This window comes from Antedon bifida, chromosome 3 (assembly GCF_963402885.1).
Source record: "Antedon bifida chromosome 3, ecAntBifi1.1, whole genome shotgun sequence".
Classification (NCBI taxonomy): domain Eukaryota; kingdom Metazoa; phylum Echinodermata; class Crinoidea; order Comatulida; family Antedonidae; genus Antedon; species Antedon bifida.
In genome coordinates this window covers 4,022,639-4,045,208 of record NC_136228.1, presented here as the reverse complement: position 1 = coordinate 4,045,208, position 22,570 = coordinate 4,022,639, and the positions used below count along the sequence as shown (strand labels likewise).

General features: G+C 34.6%; 1 protein-coding gene across 1 annotated transcript; it reads right to left on the bottom strand.

Moving 5' to 3' along the window:
- Window positions 1-1,379: 1,379 nt before the first annotated feature.
- Window positions 1,380-20,736, bottom strand: LOC144838725 (polyamine-transporting ATPase 13A3-like). Its single transcript, XM_078694180.1, has 27 exons — window positions 20,684-20,736; window positions 20,409-20,466; window positions 18,055-18,222; window positions 17,730-17,773; window positions 12,910-13,101; window positions 12,358-12,427; window positions 11,843-11,977; window positions 11,283-11,349; window positions 10,582-10,713; window positions 10,060-10,227; window positions 9,730-9,840; window positions 9,399-9,445; window positions 8,815-9,003; window positions 8,631-8,692; window positions 8,089-8,230; window positions 7,730-7,816; window positions 7,210-7,366; window positions 6,558-6,970; window positions 6,272-6,394; window positions 5,910-6,142; window positions 4,955-5,051; window positions 4,538-4,610; window positions 4,057-4,207; window positions 3,481-3,629; window positions 2,792-2,880; window positions 2,307-2,396; window positions 1,380-1,863 (listed from the first exon to the last, which is right to left on the bottom strand). Exons 2-27 carry the CDS (start codon window positions 20,460-20,462, stop codon window positions 1,738-1,740), a joined length of 3,369 nt encoding a protein of 1,122 aa, XP_078550306.1. The 5' UTR covers window positions 20,463-20,466; window positions 20,684-20,736; the 3' UTR covers window positions 1,380-1,737.
- Window positions 20,737-22,570: the final 1,834 nt, after the last annotated feature.

The following is a 22,570-nucleotide window of genomic DNA, read 5'->3' as shown; positions in this document are numbered from 1 at the left end:
TAGCACAATTGACATGCGCAGAACCCATTATTCGACTCTGCGCATGTTTATTATGCTATAGTAACCATTTATGTCAAAAGTGGTTACTATAGCACAATTGACATGCGCAGAACCCATTATTCGACTCTGCGCATGTTTATTATGCTATAGTAACCATTTTTGTCAAAAAATTAAAGGGTCGAAAATCGGCCATTTTTCGAAAATTTCCCTGTACTATAGTACAGGGATTTTTCAAGAAATGGCCAATTTTCGACCTTTTTATTTTTCGATAAAACTGGTTACTATAGCACAATTGACATGCGCAGAACGCATTATTCGACTCTGCGCATGTCTATTATGCTGTAGTAACCATTTATGTCAAAAAATAAAAGTGTCGAAAATCGGCCATTTTTCGAAAATTTCCCTGTATTATAGTACAGGATTTTTTTCAAAAAATGGCCAATTTTCGACCTTTTTATTTTTCGATAAAACTGGTTACTATAGCACAATTGACATGCACAGAACGCATTATTCGACTCTGCGCATGTTTATTATGCTGTAGTAACCATTTATGTCAAAAAATAAAAGGGTCGAAAATCGGCCATTTTTCGAAAATTTCCCTGTACTATAGTACAGGGATTTTTCAAAAAATGGCTATAGTAACAATTTATGTCAACAGTGGTTACTATAGCACAATTGACATGCGCAGAACCCATTATTCGACTCTGCGCATGTTTATTATGCTATAGTAACCATTTATGTCAAAAGTGGTTACTATAGCACAATTGACATGCGCAGAACCCATTATTCAACTCTGCGCATGTTTATTATGCTATAGTAACCATTTATGTCAAAAGTGGTTACTATAGCACAATTGACATGCGCAGAACCCATTATTCGACTCTGCGCATGTTTATTATGCTATAGTAACCATTTATGTCAAAAAATAAAAGGGTTGAAAATCGGCCATTTTTCGAAAATTTCCCTGTACTATAATAGTACAGGGATTTTTTCAAAAAATGGCCAATTTTCGACCTTTTTATTTTTTTATAAAACTGGTTACTATAGCACAATTGACATGCATTATTCGACTCTGCGCATGTTTATTATGCTATAGTAACCACTTTTTTAAATTCAATAATTATGCGATAATAATGCCATATATTGTGTTATAATCTTATATTGGTGACGGAAATGTATGTGTGTATAGCATAATTATATTTCTAATTAAATTTGAACACAATATTTGCCAATTTATAGGCCTATAGGAATATTATCACAAACAATGCCTAGTGTATCTAGTAGGAGTAGTAGGGTGCATGTCCGAAAGGATAATATTGAAGGAATGTGATTTGTGCAAAGATGCGTTTACACTATTACAGAGAAAAAATTGGACAAAGAATGAATTTCGATATATTTCTATATTTTGAAATAACTTGACTCAAGGTCCCCAACATCGCAGACGATATTATGTGATTTACAGTATGTGAAAATTCACTAATTATTATACACTATAATAATATAATCATTGATGTCAGATAGGTGGATGGCTAGAGATAAAGATACACGAATGTAACTACGATTATTAGAGCTTACAATATTAATAATATTACTATTATTAAGCCTAAGGCAAGCCAAGTTCCACAAAAAAACGATTGAAGTGTAATATCAATATAAAAAAAAATGTAGGCTGTTATTTACGATGTTATCTTCGCTGTAAAATGTTAATAATTTGCATCGATGTCCAATGTTAATTTCTCATGTTGTTTCACATTTGATCTCAGTAAGTAGACCGTAAGCTTCAGTATAAGAAAGTTTGTGTTTCTTTCTGAAACAACGGCATGCCACAATGTCCATCAACTTCTTGTTTGTAACAAGACAACGCTAAAAGGAAAGTTTTTAGAGTATGACGCAACGTAGCTAAAAAAGTATCTATCTGTTGTTTCTTTATACTTAGAGCGTTTCCATTTTTTTTCGAAACTACCTAATTAGCACATTTTAGTTAAATGACTTTCACTGTCACGCATCATGCATATTCAACAAGGTAGAGGAAATTATGTATAAATCATGTTTTCTGCATCGACAAGCTACGAAAAGAATGGCAGTCGCAGTATATTTATTACATGGAGCAACAAAAAAAATTGCTTCGACTTCATATTAGTAAAAGATAAATATCTTGGCACATATGGCGTTTCATACGTATACTACTTGAGCTCTCAGACAAAAATTGAAACGCCGACTGGTGGACTAACACGAAAAAGACAAATAAAATTAAATACACACACATTTTATTCGTAACCCTTTATATTAAAAATATTAAAACTTACCTCAAACAGTGTTGAAACAACAACATTTACAAGAAGTAATGCAAACAATTCCACCTGGAAAATCTTATTCGGGCTTGGAATTTCAACAAACTAAAAAACGAATAGACCTACATTATTCGAAACTGTGGGACAGAGGGATTGAAGATAAAGATTACTTGAGATGTTGTGACGTCATCAACATAGGCCTATAGATTTTCCTTAATTAACGTATGCGTATCATTCTTCGTGTAACATTCCACAAATGAGTACTTTGGATAGATTTGAAAAACTGCGCGTGCGCACTAATCATGATTATAAAGAATAAGACTTATTCGACCAATCGTTCAGCAGTACAAATTCATTATTGCTATGAATTAAACTTTTTAATAAAGTTTATGAATTATACCAGTTTTTTTAATTGTGAAGATAATTTAAGTGCCAGCTTCGAGTTTAAAAACACGAATTAGTATAGAATTAACTCGAGTTCACCCGAAATGAAAACTTACCTCAAAAAATGTGTTGAAAGGCTCAGGTGGGAAAAAGAGCATCATAAGATTGAAACAGGTTAGAAGCATGAATGATATAGCGTATGGTTCTGTAAATAAAAATACATATTTATAGAATTCAAATAACAAATCAAACTATAATGTAAATTATCTTCATTAACTTCTCCTACAGTAATTATATCATCGTCAGTAATGTCAGGTTTGCAGTACAACATGTTTCCAGTACAACATGTTTCCAAAATGGAAAGTTGAGAACGTCTCGACGTATTAGTTGTTATGCTACAGTCTTCAAGAAAAGTTGAGAATTTCCGCTGTTCCGCTACAAATATTCTATTGATTAATTGCTAGGCAAGGAAAGTTGAGAATATGCTACAACCGTCTTTGATGAAACTAACTTGAAGCTTGGTTCCCACTAGAACGCTACGCAGGGACGCAGACGCAACGTATCTACGTGAAGAGCCATCTGCTTTGCGTACAAATCGGATGATTGAAGTTGCTGTAAGAGAGGGATGCGAAATTGATAGAAAAGTAATTTCGCACGTCGTGTCGTGTGTTACGTTGCGTTGCGGCAGATTTTTTTTTCGATTGGGAACCAAGCTTTAGTGCTAGTGTTCATTCATTTATGTTATATCCTCATCCTCATTATATCAATTGTATGTAGGCCTAACAGTGCACAAACCAGTACTCACTATTTTTGTATATTGGTGTACGGAATGGCTTTCCTGGGGTGAATAGGTACCCGGTTATAACGTACTGGAAGAAAGAGTAAAGTACAAGCGCTGTTGTTTCATAACACAGAATGTTCTTAGAATCCAAATCTGGGTCAAGTGGTACGAACCTAAACAACAACAAAATGCATACTATTGTAAATAATTAAGATTTACCAATACCTATATACAGAGATATAATTAGGAATTGTTTTCGAAGACTAAAAACACGTTAGGCTATTTTCATTCATTGTGCGCATGCGGGGAAGTTGAGGCGTGCCTCCACACAAACAAGTGTTGGTGGTTTCTATATCCAGGTAGGGAAGAGTAAGATTCCTTGTCAAAGACACATCAATGCGTAGGTCATAGGTCACCACAAATTGAAAAATCCATATTAATACTATTTTATTTAAATTTATATTAACAGTAACATGGAAGAAATAAACTATTATTGGATTTATTAATTTGTCTCAATAAACTTTTATTTGGGAAACTTGGCAACACAACAAAACAAATATAATCAAATTCAAGTTAAACTAAAGGTCAAAGGTTATCTACCAAGGTTGTGCGATAAGTATATAGTAGCAGACTGTTTGAAAGATTGTCTGAATAACAGTCTGACTGGTAAAACTGAAGATGATTGGCGCCGACATCAAGTTTTTTACCGGTTTTTGCACTGAAATTCGATTATATGGTTTGTTGCGACCCACTGAAAAAAAATAAAACATTATCGATCTGATGAATCTGTAAATGTGATTTTAATCATAATTATATTACAGTAGGCCTATAATTGTTTGAATGTTTGCATGGCGAAATCCACACATTGATATGAAGTTTGCGGTAACACCTAAACTTTCTGCATTGCCACTCCTGAGGACGATTAAAGTATATTGACCGAAATGTCTAGAAATTCAACAGTTCTTTTCAGAACTAAATATACGTGGTGTACTGCAAACTTTATATCAAAATAATTATTATTATATTACATCTGGAAATCGTATTAAATATGTCTGAAGTAGCAAATAAAATGTTGACTTACTGAAAAGTACTACGGATGTACAGAGAAATATGTCTATGTATAGAAAGTGGATATCTCCAAAATAAGTTCCAAACTGAGGAAAATATATATTAATTATGCTATTAAAAACTATTATAAAACTTTAATACCTGTGTATTCACTACACGTTACATCGGTCATAAACATATATAATAGAAAATAAGTGTTATAAACTAATTCAAAATGCATAAATAAGTATCAAAGAGATGTACTATTAAATAAAATGAAATTAAGGTTTAAGTTTTTTCACAATAATAGAGTCGATTTATTACAAACTTCAATAAATTGATGAATCACCTAACTCGAATTCACATCCGAAAGTTAAAAAAACGTATATACATCATCCGTATTTGCATAATGGGCTTGTATAATATGTATGTTTGGCGGATGAATACGTACCGTGTTTAACATCATTGCAGTAACGAACTGTATCATGCTGTATAGAGCCATGTATTTGAACATTCCAAAAGATGTCGTAAGAGCACAACGTCCTTCCCTGTTGACAGACATAATATATTCTACTAATCTATAATACCATTTACAGTTTAATGAAAGAACATACCGTAACAACTGCTTGCAAATCAACCGCCATTTTCAAAGCAACAAACATCGATCTCTTTTGAAGTAAGCGCAGATTTGTTTGTGTGTGTGTTCTAGGGATTCTGGTTATGCTCTCATAATGTGTCATAGTCTATACTACTATGTCATAATTATTAACATGGAATTAAGTCCCGTTTTTTGCATAACATTCACCGATCAACCAGTACCAGCAACGAACAATATGTCCAAACCGTATTTTATAGTGTATATATTACGTAAGCATTTAAAAAAAATTAATCATGCATAACGAATAGTAACTAGCGCCATCACAAATACAATGATATGAATAACTTCATCTAACGTCATCTAATGTTGATGCATTTCATTTACTCACTTTATTACTTCTGGAACACAAGACATATCTGGTGTCATAGAAGTAAATAGAGACGCTACTGACGCCTCTGCCTATTTTATACTGTATATATTACGTAACAAATTATAAATCAATCATGCATAACGAAGTGTAACTATCGCCATCGCAGATATAATGAAATTAATAATTTCGTCTAACGTCATCTAATGTTGATGCATTTCATTTACTCACTTTATTACTTCTGGAACACAAGACATATCTGGTGTCATAGAAGTAAATAGAGACGCTACTGACGCCTCTGCCTATTTTATACTGTATATATTACGTAACAAATTATAAATCAATCATGCATAACGAAGTGTAACTATCGCCATCGCAGATATAATGAAATTAATAATTTCGTCTAACGTCATCTAATGTTGATGCATTTCATTTACTCACTTTATTACTTCTGGAACACAAGATATATCTGGTGTCTTAGAGGTAAATGGAGACGCTACTGACGCCTCTGCCTCAGATAATGATATACCAATGTGTGCAGTCTTCAGGGCGCCACAGTCATTTGCCCCATCTCCACACATTCCCACGGTTAGGCCTACCTCCATCAACGTTTCAACACATTGGTCCTTTTGTATTGGTGACATTCTTGCAAATACTTTAGCCCCGACCACAACCTACAGAAGAAATTTAGTGAAAATTTGAGGTAATTACTCCATCGTGAGAGAGCATACTGAAAGACTATGATCGATACTTTCCACGACGTGTTCACAACACAATTTTCCGAAAGAACCTAGTAGGCCTACCTTTTTAAACTCTTCTGGGTAGTATTTTCGTAAAACCTCAAACGAACTTCCATCGACTGCATAGCACATATTGGGCAATTCTGCTGCTTCATCTGATTGTGAATGTCGTTGAACATTATTATTCTAAAAAGAAAATAAAACAATGCTAGTCTTTCTTTTTTTTTTTGTCTTTTATTTTGTCTTTTATTTCTTTCATTCCTTCTCCATCTTTTTTCTAATTTTTGTAAAGCGAAATATAACAATCACGATGCTGCAATGTCCGAAATATCATGGAAGAAAAACTTACTTTTGATTTATGTGACGTCATTTGTTCGACTGCAGCATGTTCAAGCGTTAGGCAGATGTTTGCCACGTCGTCACCTGACACATTTGCATGGACTTGATATATCTTTTGGTGCGGCGTTACTAAATTACACTTTTGCGCCACATTGATAGCTGTTAAAATATTATCGCCTGTTATCATGACGGTTTTAATATTGGCGCTATGAAGTTCAGAAATCACTGGTTCCGTCTGCTGTTTTAATTTGTTCTGCATCACCATGAGGCCTAGGAATACGAGTTCGCTCTCTACATCGTCTCGGCTTAGTTGCATGTCCTTGTGCCACTTCAAACTGGAGTCCAGTGGTTTGTACGCCAGTGCTAGTACACGAAATCCCTGTTTAGTGTATTCAGATAGAACTTCTTTGAAATCAGTTGGTACTGAAATTTTAAAAATTCAACAAGTATAATATATTATTTGCACGGCGAATAACACTAATAAAGTTAGGTCTGTGGTACCATGTGTTTCCATAAAGAAATAAAGTATGGTTGAGAAAGCCTTTACGTGATGTTTGTTTATGATACAACCGTCTTAGTTGACGTGACAGGAATGCAAACGTATTTAGATTACTGTAACAAAATTATCATAATATCGACATAGTACAGGTGTGATGTTTTACCTGTTTCTTGTGTACAAAGTGACGTAATCATTTCAGGAGATCCTTTAACAAATGCAACTAAGTTCTCGTCACCAACCGTTCTGGTGATAACGCTCATGCGTTGCAAACGCGATGAAAATGGAAACTGACGCAAGATTCCAATTTCGTGAACGTCAGCCTATTCATGTTACAAGAAAACAACAGTAAGACGTTTGTAAACAAAATAATCATTGAAATAATCATGTACAAAAAGCAATATAACATTTACTATGAAATACACTAAAAATATGTTCCTATTGAGAACGAAAAAAGGTGATTTGATTTATATAATACACATTTATCATAAATTAAATTGTTGTTGAAACAAACATTGTTCATCTTTAGGTAGTCCTAATGGTAAGATGTGTGGATTGATTGATTGAAGATAAGATAACTACCACTAAAGACATGCCAGGAGCTTAAGTATTATTTAATGGCATAAATATAGGTTTGGATTGAAAATTTCATCAAAACCATAGCAATTGAAATTTAGAATTCTTACCGCATTCATGTTAGATGACTTGACGGTCGTTGGCGCAATCTGGTCCAAATTTGCGGCATCTTCAACCGTTGATGCCTCTTCTAATGTCTGGGGGAATGGATAGAAACAGTTATTCTGAATTTACAAACAATAAAAGCTTCTTTTTAAATAAGAATTATTCCTTTTTAGCAGCAAGGTTTATTGATCAAAAGTAAAAAAACAGGAAAAAAAACAGGAAATGAGTTACTTATAAGCGTATAGGTTGTCATTCTCTATCTGCTACATAATACTAAGAATAAACAGAAAATGACAACCATATTGGAAAAAACAGTTCCCATTAAGAATCTCTTAAGAATATAATAACTTAGATTACAGCTTACCCATCCAGTGGCTTCAAACATTTTTGTATCAATCGGATCGCCAACAAGTTCGGAACCGATCTTTGACAAGGAATGACAGGTTGCCATGCAATATGAAAACAGACCAGTGGCCCTCTGAAAGTCTGTCTGAAGTTTATCAAATCTACAGAAAAATATAAATAAACCAGGGATATAAGTGAACTTATTTTACTACTTGAATAAATTATAATAAAACAAAGAAATCGTTTATTTATCTTGTGTATGTTGAGAGGAAAGACATCGCAACAACTTAATCAGACAGCCTTAATATATATTGAAAAGGTAAAAGATTACGGTGGCTTGGACATATTGAAACGATGTGTAGAAGGATAGGCCTACATTTAATGTGATTTCTTCTATGTATATTTATTTTACCCATAATTCTTCAATCTACCATCAGCCCTTGGTTACCACTGCAAAACCCGTAAGCATGGAAATAGATGGACAAAGGGTTTTTAATTGTAAAAACCAACTTGCACTTAGCAGAGAAAATTCAGTAGTGTTAGTTTACTATGTGTTCTTACCTAGCGTCATTTGCCAACTGGATTCCCATAAGGTCTAAACAGTCTTCTGTCAATGTCCCAGTCTTAAGAAGATAAAGAGACAAAACAGGTAAAACTTGAACTGTAAAAACTACCTTTACTGCCTAACCGAATGATTTGCAATCTCGTGTAGGCCTGTAGCATAGATTACAAATACAGCACTTACCTTATCAAAGCAGACGACATCAAGATTGCCGCCAAAATTAATCCTTTGTGGGCTTATACAATAGATAGACTTCTTTTTAAGCCTGAACTGCGCGTAAACCATCCCGATGGTCAACGCAGCAGGAAGAGGTGGCGGTACGGCAATAGTAATGATATCTAAAGCCCGGATGATGATGCGTTCTAGAGAAAACTAAAAGTAGAAACAGACAAATAAATATCTTTGTTAATTTATATTATTCTACAATCTAACTATTACTACCATATTTGGACACATCACACTTTTTTGTCAAACTAGTTTTATAGTGTAGACAGAGCTTTACGCACTGCACACAGAATGATAGTTGTTGGAATGGTTTAAGCCTACACTATAGATTTACGACGTTCGGCGACCTGGAACAAGTCATGTCATGTGAATTCATTGGACGCATGCGCGGGGAAGTTGGGAATTGAAGTGATTTGACACTCAATTCCTCAGCGCATTTTTTGTGCTTTCTAGGTCCGCGGCGCCGACCGACGACACATGCAATCCTAGATCGTCGGTTGTCACAAATCGAAATATTTCATGTGGAATGTGGGCCTACTTACACCAGCAATCACTAACTGTGTAATTGTAAAGACGAATCCAATGAAAGCTTTAAAAAAAAGGAAAACATTGTTAGTAGGCCACTTGCTTCTATGATGATGGTTTCCATTATTTATGGACGTGATGTAGGCACATCGAGGGTAACAGAGAGTGTTTTGTCAACAATGTGTACATCACAATGAAGTGATATAATGAAATAAAATGCATGCGATTGAAGTCGTTTGAGTTTCCCGCCAAGTTAAGAAATACAAGATTAGGACAGATGTAGGCCTACACTTAATATGAACTAATTATTACTATTATTATGCAAGTTAAAAATAAAGCGTTACCTACCGACAGACGCCAGAGTTAGAATATATCTGATTGAGTCCTGATATAATTTAAATTCAGTCGGTTTTGGATACAGTATTGATCTTACGAGCATACCCTTCGCCGTCGAGAAACCTACAATCATTGAAATGAAATTAAAAGTAAAAAGCAACCAACTTTAAGTTTTGTCCCTAGCGAGTTTATTATCAACACCAGTGAACGTCCACGACCGCAAATCAAGCAAATGATTTGTATATTCTGTGGAAGAATTAACATTGGCCGACGGTAAGCCAACTTTGATTTTATCATAATGCCATGTTGCTTGCTTTTCTTAGAATTACTACTAGTGTTTACCTGTCTGGATAACAACAGCTTTGACATGGTCATTCCCGTAGTATTTCGTTTCTATGACCTCTGTCCCACAAAACAGGATGTGCCTCGAGTGTTCAGTTGTTGATAAGTTCTGAGATCCTCCGTCTGACGTGTTTGGGAGAGGAACTTTGGTTATTGGAACGCTTTCACCTAAAAAAAAAATTATTAAATTTAAAAGAGCCCAACTATAAGATCGCTTTGGTAGATGCTAAGTGTCTGTTCTGACGCTTCACTCGCCTGATCTCGCGCAGACGTGTACCGTGTTACTGGTTTGGGAAACAACCCAATGGAGCTGAGACATGATAGTTGGACCTTTTGCGCATTTCCGCTCAGGTACTCAAAGCGATTTCGGACGCCTGTAATTTCAGTAGGAAACGTTATTTTCAGTCTACAGATACCCAGTATGTTGAAAATATAGCGCATGGATTACTCCATTACTATCATAGGTGATGTTTAAAATCCTGTTCAAGTCTTGCGCAAAAATGAGTATGAACTTTATTTTACCTGTAAGCATGCTTTCATTTACAATACAGTTTCCCTGAATAAGAGCGGCATCGCAAGTCATTTTACAACCACGTGGTGGTATAAGTATGACGTCACCAGGAACTAACTCATATTCGGATATCTCTTGAATACCTTGAATTAAATAATAATTCGTTGAAATTTTGTAAAAGGTACGGAAGGTTATTATGCATAGATAGCTAACACAAGTCAATTAGATGTTAGATTAACATGCCATGTCCACATTTTTATTAGGAGTAGTGGTGAAATGAAAAGATCGTGATAATGTCATGTCTAGGCCTATATCTTTTAGAAGGGATGATCTGATGAAATCGTTGATAATAGCGTTATGTTTACATCAGATGACATGATCATATGGCAGAAGACATGATCATATGGCAGAAGACATGATCATATGGCAGAAGACATGATCATATGGCAGAATCCAGGATCTCATCATGTCTACATAATTTCAGAAAAGATGAGGAGGCCAGAGATCGCGTCATGACAATGTATAGCAATGGCAATTCTATGAAAACCCCTTTAGGCCTAACTGGTATAGGTACACGATTCAGTATGCACCGGCCTAGGAATAACTAGGCTATCAATAGACAATCAACAGTTATACTAAGTAATGCAAATACCATTTCAATACACACTTGTACTAATTGTAATATTGTTAATTGTAAATATTAACGTTTTACCTTTAAGCTTTCGCATTACTTTAACGGTACTACAGCTGAACACCATATCGCGAAGTGTTTTTGCTTGCTGTAATAAAATGACAATGATACACATGTTACAATGCAATGGATAATGTACATTTTCTCTGGTACTACAGTACCATCTCAATCTGATATTCAGTGTTGTTATAAGCGTATGTTTTTCACAATCAACTCCCAATTATGTACACAGTTATAACCTGTGTGCACTTTAAAGAGCACAGTTCATTATTCGAGAAGAGTAGGGGGTTACCACGGTGAACTGGTTCACAAAATAGCCCCTGTATCAGGGGGATTACCACTTATCCGATAGGACAATGATTAATTCACTATTGGTAATCCTTGGCCACATTGCCTAAAGACATAAAATTAAAAAAAAATAATAATTTGTTAAAACCCCAACCCATTTAAAATGTAACTGTAACGCTGTAATTAAAGCTTAGTCTATGCTGGCTAGTTTAGACCAATCTAGCTTACGTAAGATAAGACACTGTAACGACGTGCGTCTGATCATGGTATTAGAAACGTAGAGATATCGTTACCTTTCGAGTTGTGTAAAGAGAAAGTACTATAGAAACAAATGACATCACGACTATACACACGCTATAGTAATAATACTCATCGATACACCACACAATCACGGTAAACACTTGAAAAACATAAAATGGATTCAGAACCTACAGTAAAAGTACATTAAAAATGACATTAGGAATTGGACATTATGATAAATAAAAACAACAGCCTGGCAAATTCCCAGGTGGAATAGGCGTAGAAGAGTCGAGATGAACTCCAATTTTGATCCGCCTTATCAGGAAATATCTTACCGGGGAACACCTAAGTTTGCGATAAAGAGTAGGACTTTATGTATTGTGTGCCTGCGTTTGAATTTGGTTTGACAATTTTTTCGTAGAACCAAATTTCATCGATTTTGGTCCGAATTTCAACATTTTATGTACGGTCGTCACGAAAAACCCAGGTTGTCCCAAATCTATATCTATAATTTCTAAAAAGTACACTCAACTTAACCAGCTTGTAAGAACTATAATTAGAGGCTTACCTCTTGAACTAGTAAAGTGAGATACGGTTTAACTGGCACGTCTATAATGTTTTCACCATACATCATTTGCCTGTAGGTTGCAATACGTGATACGCTAATGTTAGTTACATATTTGGAGGTTAATGCGTTTACAATGGTAAAGTTACTTGGATACCCTTTTTTCGACTGCACTGCGTACGTAATGTACAAGTACTGTATACGTACTGTATACACATCATTAAAAAAAACATGGAAGAAAAATCTTCCTTCATGACCATAATACTGGCGATATGTTGTGATAGTTGTGCGCAGACCACTACAGTATTTCACGTCGGTAATAAGAAGTCATTGGTTCCCACTTGGATGCAACGCAAAGACTTAAGTCGCAACTAAAGCGAACTGACCAATCACAATCGAAAGTTCGAATAATTCATCGCTGGTGATTGGTCAAATCACTTACGCTGCGCTTACGTGGGAACCAAGCATCATTCGTTAGTTTAGCGTTCAGAAACCGAAGAAATCTAACTAGAGAGAGAACGCAGACGACAACTAAATTGCGCCAAAATGACCTACCTTGAGCTTATATCTGAGGTAGATAATCCTTGTGCGTTATTATAAATATCTGAACATGTTGGAATGTGATTCAAGCGAATAAAGACGTTGTTTTCAGGAAACCAAATGTACTTGAGCTTGTGAAATTTGAAAACTCGAAGATTGTTTACATTCCTCTTGAGAATTTCACTTATCTCGTTTGAATCTATATCGCTATGAAATATAATAAAGAGGACAAAATAAAGTATTTATTTTCTTCTTTATTTTGAGACATCTACAGTAAAAAACTGTTCCCCTGAGTCCCCCACCCTTACTCAGTGTACATGACCAGTTCTCTGATCCCCAACTCTTTTCTTATAGATCATTATCGTGCATATGTACAGTGAATGGGACCAACGACTTTACTGCCAATTCAAAGGACGAGGCAGTGAGAAAGTAGGTTGCCTGCTAGTCTGGGCTCCAGACGGAGTTTTGTAAAAATATAAATATTTTTGCACATATGGCGTTTCATACGTGTATTACTTGAGTTTGGATACTCCGTCTGGGGAAACACGCATAAGTCACGTGGTTTGACACCAAGAATTCTTGGTGCATAAATTATCCAGTTGACTAGTTTCAGCCGCATGCCATTAGCTACTCACTCGTACGTCGTTTTAATATTCATATTTCAGAATTTCAAAGACTCAACGTCTAAGACGATGCGCATGCGTTATGTTACGTTTAGACAATGTGTACTTGGGTACATTAATGAAAGTTTCTGAATAGTCCAAGAGCATTAGTTCATAAGTATAGGCAGACCCGGAAATTTCTGGTAACAAGCTAATTTTTTCAGGAAAGGTCGAGAACTATGATTGGAACATCATACTAAAAGTCCTGAAAAATCCTCCTTGTGCTCTCCGAGAAATCCAAGATGGCGTCCAAAATGGCTGCCATTTTAAATTGGTCTATAACTTTGTAACCGCTTGTCGTAGAGTATCGATTTTGGTGTCAAATAGTTCACAATATATACATTCCTATTTGCTCTAACAGAAAATTTTGTCAAAAAATGGCCGCTACTACAGTTTCTGGCAGTTTGACCTTTGACCTGGTCTTATCATATCTCGGTAATGGCTTGTCATAGAGAATTAAGATTAGGCCCAAATTGTTCAGAACATGCATATTTTTATTTGGTGTAATGAAATATTTTATTCCAAAATGACCGGAAGTGAGGTTATTGACCTCTTATTGACCTATTCATATCTCTTTACCGTATCTCAAGAAATATTTGTCGTAGAGCATTACTTTTGGTGTCATATTGTTTGGAACATATACATTTCTATTTAGTCTAATACAACAGTTTGCCCTCAAATGCTTGGAAGTAAGTTAATTTATTGAAAACTTAAAAAATCAAAGAGCTACATAGGCAGAGGATATGAATACTGTAGAAAAAATCTAAATCAAAGTTTTATCTCTGCCTTAAAACATGTTTTGGGCATAGCACATCATCAGGTAAAGTTACAAAAAGAAAATATCAAGTCAATAACTTACAAAGAATAACTGTCATTGGCTAATCAAAGTTGGTTAAGTAAACAAAAAAATGGGTTATTCTGCAACATTTTATTGGGTAGTTGAAGAGTGTTTTGTTATTTTCAACAATAACCTTGAGGGTAAATTTTACTGTAATAAGGGTATGAACTATACAAGAAAAAACCAAAATAATTATTTATTTAACTTCGATAGAACAAAGAATATCATGGGACACGTTAATTGAAATTCTCATACTAGTTATGGTTGAAAAGTTATTGCTACAAAATGTCACCTATATGTAGATGTCATGAATACATTTTAAATGCGTTATTCGTCTGTAACTCGCATTACAGTACATACGCGAATTAGTGCTTTTGTTGAAATCATGTCGTTATTTTTATTATTTATTATAGAAATTATGATAATTATTTTTTTTCAGAAAAGTAGAAATTTTATGTAATTTAGGAAATGTATAGACTTTATGATACTGTGAGTATGAGAATGAAATGTTCAGGTCATATACATTTCGCATGGAAATGCTCAATTGGCAGGGAACACTATGTACATGGCATATATTATACTCCGGATTGTCAAAAACTTAATGTTAAAGACCATTTTATTTGTAAAAATAATGCATTTTGAAACATGAAACCAGGTCATTCCTTGTTTTAAAAGAGAATGCACTATTGAACGTTCTCTAACGTCATAACTTTTGGGCAAACATGCAACTACACCCATACAGATGAACATGATGATAATGATGTGAAAGAAGCAACAAACACCAAGAAGTTGAAGATGCAACATCAGATGATGAATGACTGTAACAGAATGCTGCTGATCAATGTTGAAGTGATTTAAAGACCCTTATTTTGCATATTTTCAATATTTAATAAATCATATATAGGGCATATGGCGATACTTTTTCATCTTTAAACAGTTAATGTAACTGGGGGACTAGCTCAAATGGTAGAGCTCTCACTTAGCATGTGAGAGGTACCGGGATCATTGCCCGGGTATTCCAATCTATTTTTCATAGATTTCAGCAAGGACCAAATAAAATCTGGAAAAGAAAGTCTATGCATGCCGAGTAAAGAGCGTTTGACGTGAAATACCTAGGGTATATTCTCTTTTTATCATAAATAAGCCATACAACAAACATTTAAATCAAGGAATGTTTCTAAATGCATTATTTTTACAAAGTCAACAAGGCCATATACATGGCTGCAGTCGCGTGCGTAAATTTGAGTTATTGTTTACTGACCGACCAACTGACCGAAATTGCTGAAAATGTTTAAAAATGTTCACATTTTTAAAAACATTTCCTCCAAGTATTAAATAATATCCAGTGTCAAAATAACGAAAAAATATGAATATGGGTTAGTGTTTACCAACTGACCGAATAACCGAAATTGCTGAAAATGTAAAAAAATTTGTAAAAACATTTATATTTGCCTCCAAGTATTAATATCCAGTGTCAAAATAACGAAAAAATATGAATGTGAGTTAGTGTTTACCGACTGACCAACCAACTGAAATTGCTGAAAAGGTTAAAAAATGTTGAAAAATGTTTAAAAACATTTATATTTGCCTACAAGTATTAATATCCAGTGTCAAAATAACGAAAAAATATGAATATGAGTACAGTTAGTGTTTACCGACCGACATAGTGAGCAATAGAGTCGCGTTTGCACGCAACTCAAAATTGCATATAAATGGTCGGATATGTGCTGTGTACATAGGTATTTGCCAATTGTCTTTTGTTTACTTAACCAACTTTGATTAGCCACTGACAGTTATTCTTTGTAATTTATTGACTTTATATTTTCTTTTTGTAACAATTCACTTTACCTGATGATGTGCTATGCCCAAAACATGTTTTAAGACATGAGTTAAAACTTTGATTTAGATTTTTTCTACAGTATTCATATCCTCTGCCTATGTAGCTCTTTGATTTTTTAAGTTTTCAATAAATTAACTTACTTCCGAGCATTTGAGGGCAAACTGTTGTATTAGACTAAATAGAAATGTATATGTTCCAAACAATATGACACCAAAAGTAATGCTCTACGACAAATATTTCTTGAGATACGGTAAAGAGATATGAATAGGTCAATAAGAGGTCAATAACCTCACTTCCGGTCATTTTGGGATAAAATATTTCATTAAACCAAATAAAAATATGCATGTTCTGAACAATTTGGGCCTAATATTAATTCTCTATGACAAGCCATTACCGAGATATGATAAGACCAGGTCAAAGGTCAAACTGCCAGAAACTGTAGTAGCGGCCATTTTTTGACAAAATTTTCTGTTAGAGCAAATAGGAATGTATATATTGTGAACTATTTGACACCAAAATCGATACTCTACGACAAGCGGTTACAAAGTTATAGACCAATTTAAAATGGCAGCCATTTTGGACGCCATCTTGGATTTCTCGGAGAGCACAAGGAGGATTTTTCAGGACTTTTAGTATGATGTTCCAATCATAGTTCTCGACCTTTCCTGAAAAAATTAGCTTGTTACCAGAAATTTCCGGGTCAAACCCTAATGCTCTTGGACTAGAAGGCTAAAAATGATTTTATATGCCTAGTAGTCTGGTAAACATTTGATGAGATTTTTCCCAAGAACATGAAAACTCGTCTTGATATGATATGATAGGCTAGCTTCTCCGCCAAATCTTCTAATTGAATGGATCATTTATTATGCGGAGAAAATTTGATTTAATTCCCACCCAGACCCTGTCCTGTTCTGTGTGGTGGTGTAGCCCTGTTGTGTGCCGGTCGGTGGTGGTATGTACCTTATTGGCGTTTTTGGAAGGTCATACGTACGAGTTGAGTAGCCCTACGAAGGAGGCCTAGGCCAGGACTGGACTAAACAATTAATAAACAAAACAACTTGGCAACACGATTTTATATTTCAACAGTTGTTCAGTCTCGATCGTACATTCAGCACACTGTACGTACGTACGTACTCGATCTTTTTCATTTTGAAACAAAATGATCATTGGTTGATTCGAAATCCATATTTACATACCGCCCGCCCCATATAGCCAAATACGGTATGATAACCTACGTCATTCTTAACGGATGTTTGCGGTTTGCAAATCGATTTCTATACGTGTTTCACAAGTCTGTATTTTCAGACAAAAATCGCGGTCGAAATAAAAACAAATAAATTAAAAAAAAGACAATAAATACAGACTTGGGGCAAGTCTAGTTGCCTGCTTGCTTACTACTAGGACTCAAGAGTTGACCAATCACAAGCGACCGTTCGAATATCCATCGCGTTGTGATTGGTCAAATTGGTTGCGGTGTTTTATAAGAAAGACTTACTTTATTTCCTCAATATACGTTACATGTTTCCTCTGGTATGTATCCTAAATAATAAACAGAAATCGTAACTAAAAATATTAAATCTTGCTTATTTTACTTTAAAAATACAATATTCCCATCAGGCCTACTGTTGAATCGCTGTAAAACCATTGCATGGGAAAATATTATTTAGAATATTCAAAATGGAACTCTCGTTAGCCTCAAGAACAAATTCTCACACATGAAAATGTGTGGTAAATTATAAGCATTAGGTGGTCTAAAGAATAATAATTTTAGCGAAGAAATTACATGTTACGTTGACATAAAAAGAGAATATTCAACCCACCTCTAACAAGACGGCACCAGCATCATTTAACGGACATTGAGTGTACATACTCTTCAACCGCCAATCCTTTTTCCAGTAAAAAACTAGTATAAGGAAGCCACACGATAATGCAACCAAAAGGCAGACAATTACTGATTTACTCCAGTTCAGTTTGTACCCGGTACATTCCTAAAAACAGAAAAAAGGGTTAGGGTTAACGACAAACAAAAAATTGATTTTTTGGAGTTCAGTTACAATTATTTATATAGTGTCTTTTTGGAAATAAATAATAATTATTATGGCGAGAGCTATAGGAATAATTTCGCTATATGCATACCTATCGTGAAATAGCCCATTCTCCTTGACTTTTAGTCGCGTGCAACGCATCTCTACAGCTCACTATGTCGGTCGGTTGGTTGGTTGGTAAACACTAACTTAAGCACGCGACTGCAGCGATGTATATGGCCTTGTTTTTGTATAGTAGGCCTATCATTATGTACATTTTGTTTTTACCATAAACTTTAAAATAAGGCTAACTTGTAATGTTGTATGATGGAACTGTACTGCAATAACTATTTTTGTACTCTAATAATGTCGATTTTAGGTCACTTGCTATTTACTTTTTATTTAATGATGTATTGTCCCCCAAAACCATACAAAATGAAGATTAATTAAATCAGACTGTGAATAGATTAATTTGTAGTTTTACTAAAGTTATTCACTTTTTTTTTTTAATAGTTAAATTCAACCAAAAACAAATTGGCTGGCAGATTTTTTGCTTTCAATTAAAGTTTTTTCAAGTAAACATATTTGTTTTCGATCCCATTTTTTGTCAAAGTGGTTAACTATTATGCGACATTAAAATCATTTTTTCAGGAGGATAATACATATTTAAACGACATTATACATTCTAGTATAATTGTTTAAGTTCACTATTTATGCTGATGATACAAATAGCCTATACTAGCGTCACATGGTAGGTATCAAACTAGCTAAAAGCTAACATCTTATCAAGAATAACCATTGCAATTGTACATAATAGCCTATACTAGCGTCACATGGTAGGTATCAAACTAGCTAAAAGCTAACATCTTATCAAGAATAAGCATTGCAATTGTACATATTTATGATAATATTGGTAACATTGATAAAAGGACCTACTCTCATCTCTAAAGTTTCAACAACTAAATTGTTAGGTATAATAATCGATGACTAATATTAAAACAGAATATGTACCTACTTTACACTGTTTCAAAATTATACTGGTATCTTTTTTCAGATTAAAATTTATGCGAAATCAAATTAGTTTCACTCATCCAAAACTAGATCATCTCAAATGTAGGCATAGACCCAGGTTTTTTTGTTACAGCCCTTGCCAAATAAGAGGCCAAAGCCCCAAAATATGGAACGAATTGTTCCAGATAGAGCCTATTTGAAATTGCCGTTCACTACATTCTTATAAAAATTAATTTAAAGATGTTCTTGCATCTTCATATTTAACATAATATCTTTTATGTAGCTTGGTGGTTAACGTGCTTGCCTTCAAATCTAAAGGTTCGGGTTCAATCCTGACCTAGTGCCGGGGTTTAATCCTGATTTAGTGCCGCAGGGGTAAAATCCTGACCTAGTGCCAGGGTTGTAACTCACGACTCTGAGCCTCAAATGAAACTTAGTTTATACGCATGATAAATTATTAAATTAAATAGTTTTTCCATCCTATAATTGGCAAGTTACTTGCTGTTGGATGCGTATGAAATAAAAAATTTAAAAAAAATAAATATATTCAAGAGAAATATTAAATAATTGATTATCATGTTTTTCTATACCATATGTGCATATAAGGTATGCGTTTGTTTATTTTTATTTACTTTACTTATTTGTGTTTATTTTGGTGACCAACTTAGTCGAGCTCTGCTAATTTTTGTTTTCCGTTCGTTCACCTTGTATTGATATTGCCATTTTTAATATTATTTGTGTTGGATAAATAAATGAAATGAAAAAAATTAAGTAATTGTAGGCTGTAAATGTCCGCAGCGCATATTAAAATGCTCTACGAAGAAAGGGAGCATTCACATCAGGAGAAAATTATTTCCATTTATTGTCGTTTGCATATAAAATATACATAAAAATTTACTCTGGGATATGCAAAAACAGAAAAAAAAAAAAATGAGAGTCACATCACTCTCATACGGTATACTGACAAGCATTCAGTGCCTGAATGGCAGCTGGATAAAAGCTGTTGAGAAACCTAGAACGAGAAATGATGGACCGGTAACGTCTACCGCTACGTAACACCTCAAATACATTATGCATGGGATGAGTAGAATCTTGCAATATAGAATGTTGAGGATACGAAAAACTTAAGCTACACTTACCAGCTCCGTCTCTTGCCCCTTATCAATAACAATACTTCGATCCGTTTGCGCCATGACACTATCAAATAGGAACAGTTATATAAGTAGGCTTAGGCCTATATTGTAATAACAATCACATTGACGACAACCAAGTTTCTATTTTTTATTCCGCTACTCTAACAGGTTGAATTTAAACACAATAACAAACGATTATATATTCACATTTAATCAATCGACTAAGTTAATGTTTTATTTATTAGCGGTTTTCTTTTTTTAAGAAAATAGATGTCACTTACCGAACTTCTTCTTTTGATGGTGGTCTACGTTAGAATAGAATGAAATGACGTGTATAATGTAGGCTAAATCTATCAATGGTGGTCGGTATAGAAATTTGGTAAACTCAATCAGATCGCTGTAAAACATTAAAGTACCGGTATACCAGCAAGAAAATGGCTTTTATTGCCTTTATATTTGGCACATTAGTTAGGCCTAAACATTCTACTATATATCTTTTGAACAGAGGAAAGATATACACGTTTATGAACAAATAAATGTCGACGTTATTCGACGCTATCGTCACTTGTAGTGCGTTAGATAAATACAGAAGCCCGTTAGGGTCACTAGTTAATTATGGCCGCCAATTAATTATCCTGGCGGCCGCCACTGATGCCGCCAATTTATTATCTGGCGGCCGCCCAAGTCCTAACCCAAGCATATGCCCTGCCAAGATAAAGTGTAAATTATAAAATAGGATATTATTACCCAAGCATCCAAGCCCTTCCAATACAAAGTGTATATTATACAAAATAGCATATATATTATGAGTGTTAGAAATGCATTTTCACCAATACAATTATAGGCCTACTTTAGAGCGATTCTGTCAATATTGTATTTGCCGTCACATGTCAACGCAAACATACTCGTTCACACCATACAGACAGGTAATTAAGTGGCGGCCTCTGGATAATGAAGTGGCGACCGCCAGATATAGCTTAAAATTTAATTAACCAGTGGTCCGAACGGGCTTCCGTAGATAAACTTCAGTATGGACTTTGTTACGCTAACTGGGCAGTATTTTATAGATAAAATACTTTTGGTTAAATACATCAGGTACTGTAGACCCAGTGGTGTGACCTCCTTTCGCCATCGGTTTTTTGTATCAGTACACTAAATTTAAATGGAAACACATCCATTATGTGACCAGGTGGGTGAAAAACTAATGGAAATGTGTGATATGGGAGGAGGTAGTACGAGGTGTGAATGCGATTCTTAGGCACACTATAAGCTTTAATAAACACGTATAGGCCTAACTTGCATTTTTATTTCGTAGTGTGACCTATTTAAACTGGCCTAACTGTGTACTGCACTTTACATAGTAGGCCTATTTGCATAGTATGTAAATAAAGGCACATACTTGAACTTGTTTCAACTTTATAATAATACTGTGTTGTCATTTTGTCGTGTTTTGGTTAACAAGACATTTAAACGATCTTACTGATCGTCGGTACATTACCAACATTTATTTTCAGAATAAAATAAAATAGTAGACATAATTATTGGGCAGAATGAATTATGAAATTATAAAACGTAAGATTACATACCATACCGTAAGGACGTCGAATACTCTCCACAGTAAGGATGTCGATCGTCTGAGCAAAGCTATCGGAATGGTCGACGGGCTCATTTGCATATTATCAGACACTATAAGTTGTCAATTTTGTGTTTGGTCAATACAACTATTGATATTGTTGTTACTGGTTTATTTAATCATAGCATAGTATGAATCGGTTCCATGGATATAGTTTCTTTATGGGTGTTGTACGGTACTTCGTTTAAGGATTGCCATAATTTTCCCCCAGAAAAATATCATATCATATCCAAAATATATTTATATGACCAATGCTTGGTTCCCACTATAGAGACGCAACACGTAATGCAACGTAATAAGTAAATTGACCAATCACAAGCGATGGATTATTGTCGCTTATGCTTGGTTCCTACGAAGACGTACGTCTGTGTAAATTGGCTTTTATAAGCTTAGATTTACATCACAGTACATATCTATAATAATTATCATCCATCAAACCAAAGGTGATGACGTTGAATAAATAAAGATGGGTTCACACGAACACACGTAAAAAGCATCACGAACAAAGTTAAAACCCCGTAATAAACATTAAAAT

What these genes read in the sequence shown, in the direction of transcription:
- LOC144838725 (XM_078694180.1), bottom strand. Translation starts at nt 20,462, where the DNA reads ATGGCGCAAACGGATCGAAGTATTGTTATTGATAAGGGGCAAGAGACG. An exon ending in TGTTTGAAGCCACTGGATGG is followed by an intron (nt 7,817 to 8,088) that starts GTAAGCTGTAAT and finishes CCATTCCCCCAG; the next exon opens with ACATTAGAAGAGGCATCAAC. An exon ending in CTTTCAACACATTTTTTGAG is followed by an intron (nt 2,397 to 2,791) that starts GTAAGTTTTCAT and finishes TTCGTTTTTTAG; the next exon opens with TTTGTTGAAATTCCAAGCCC.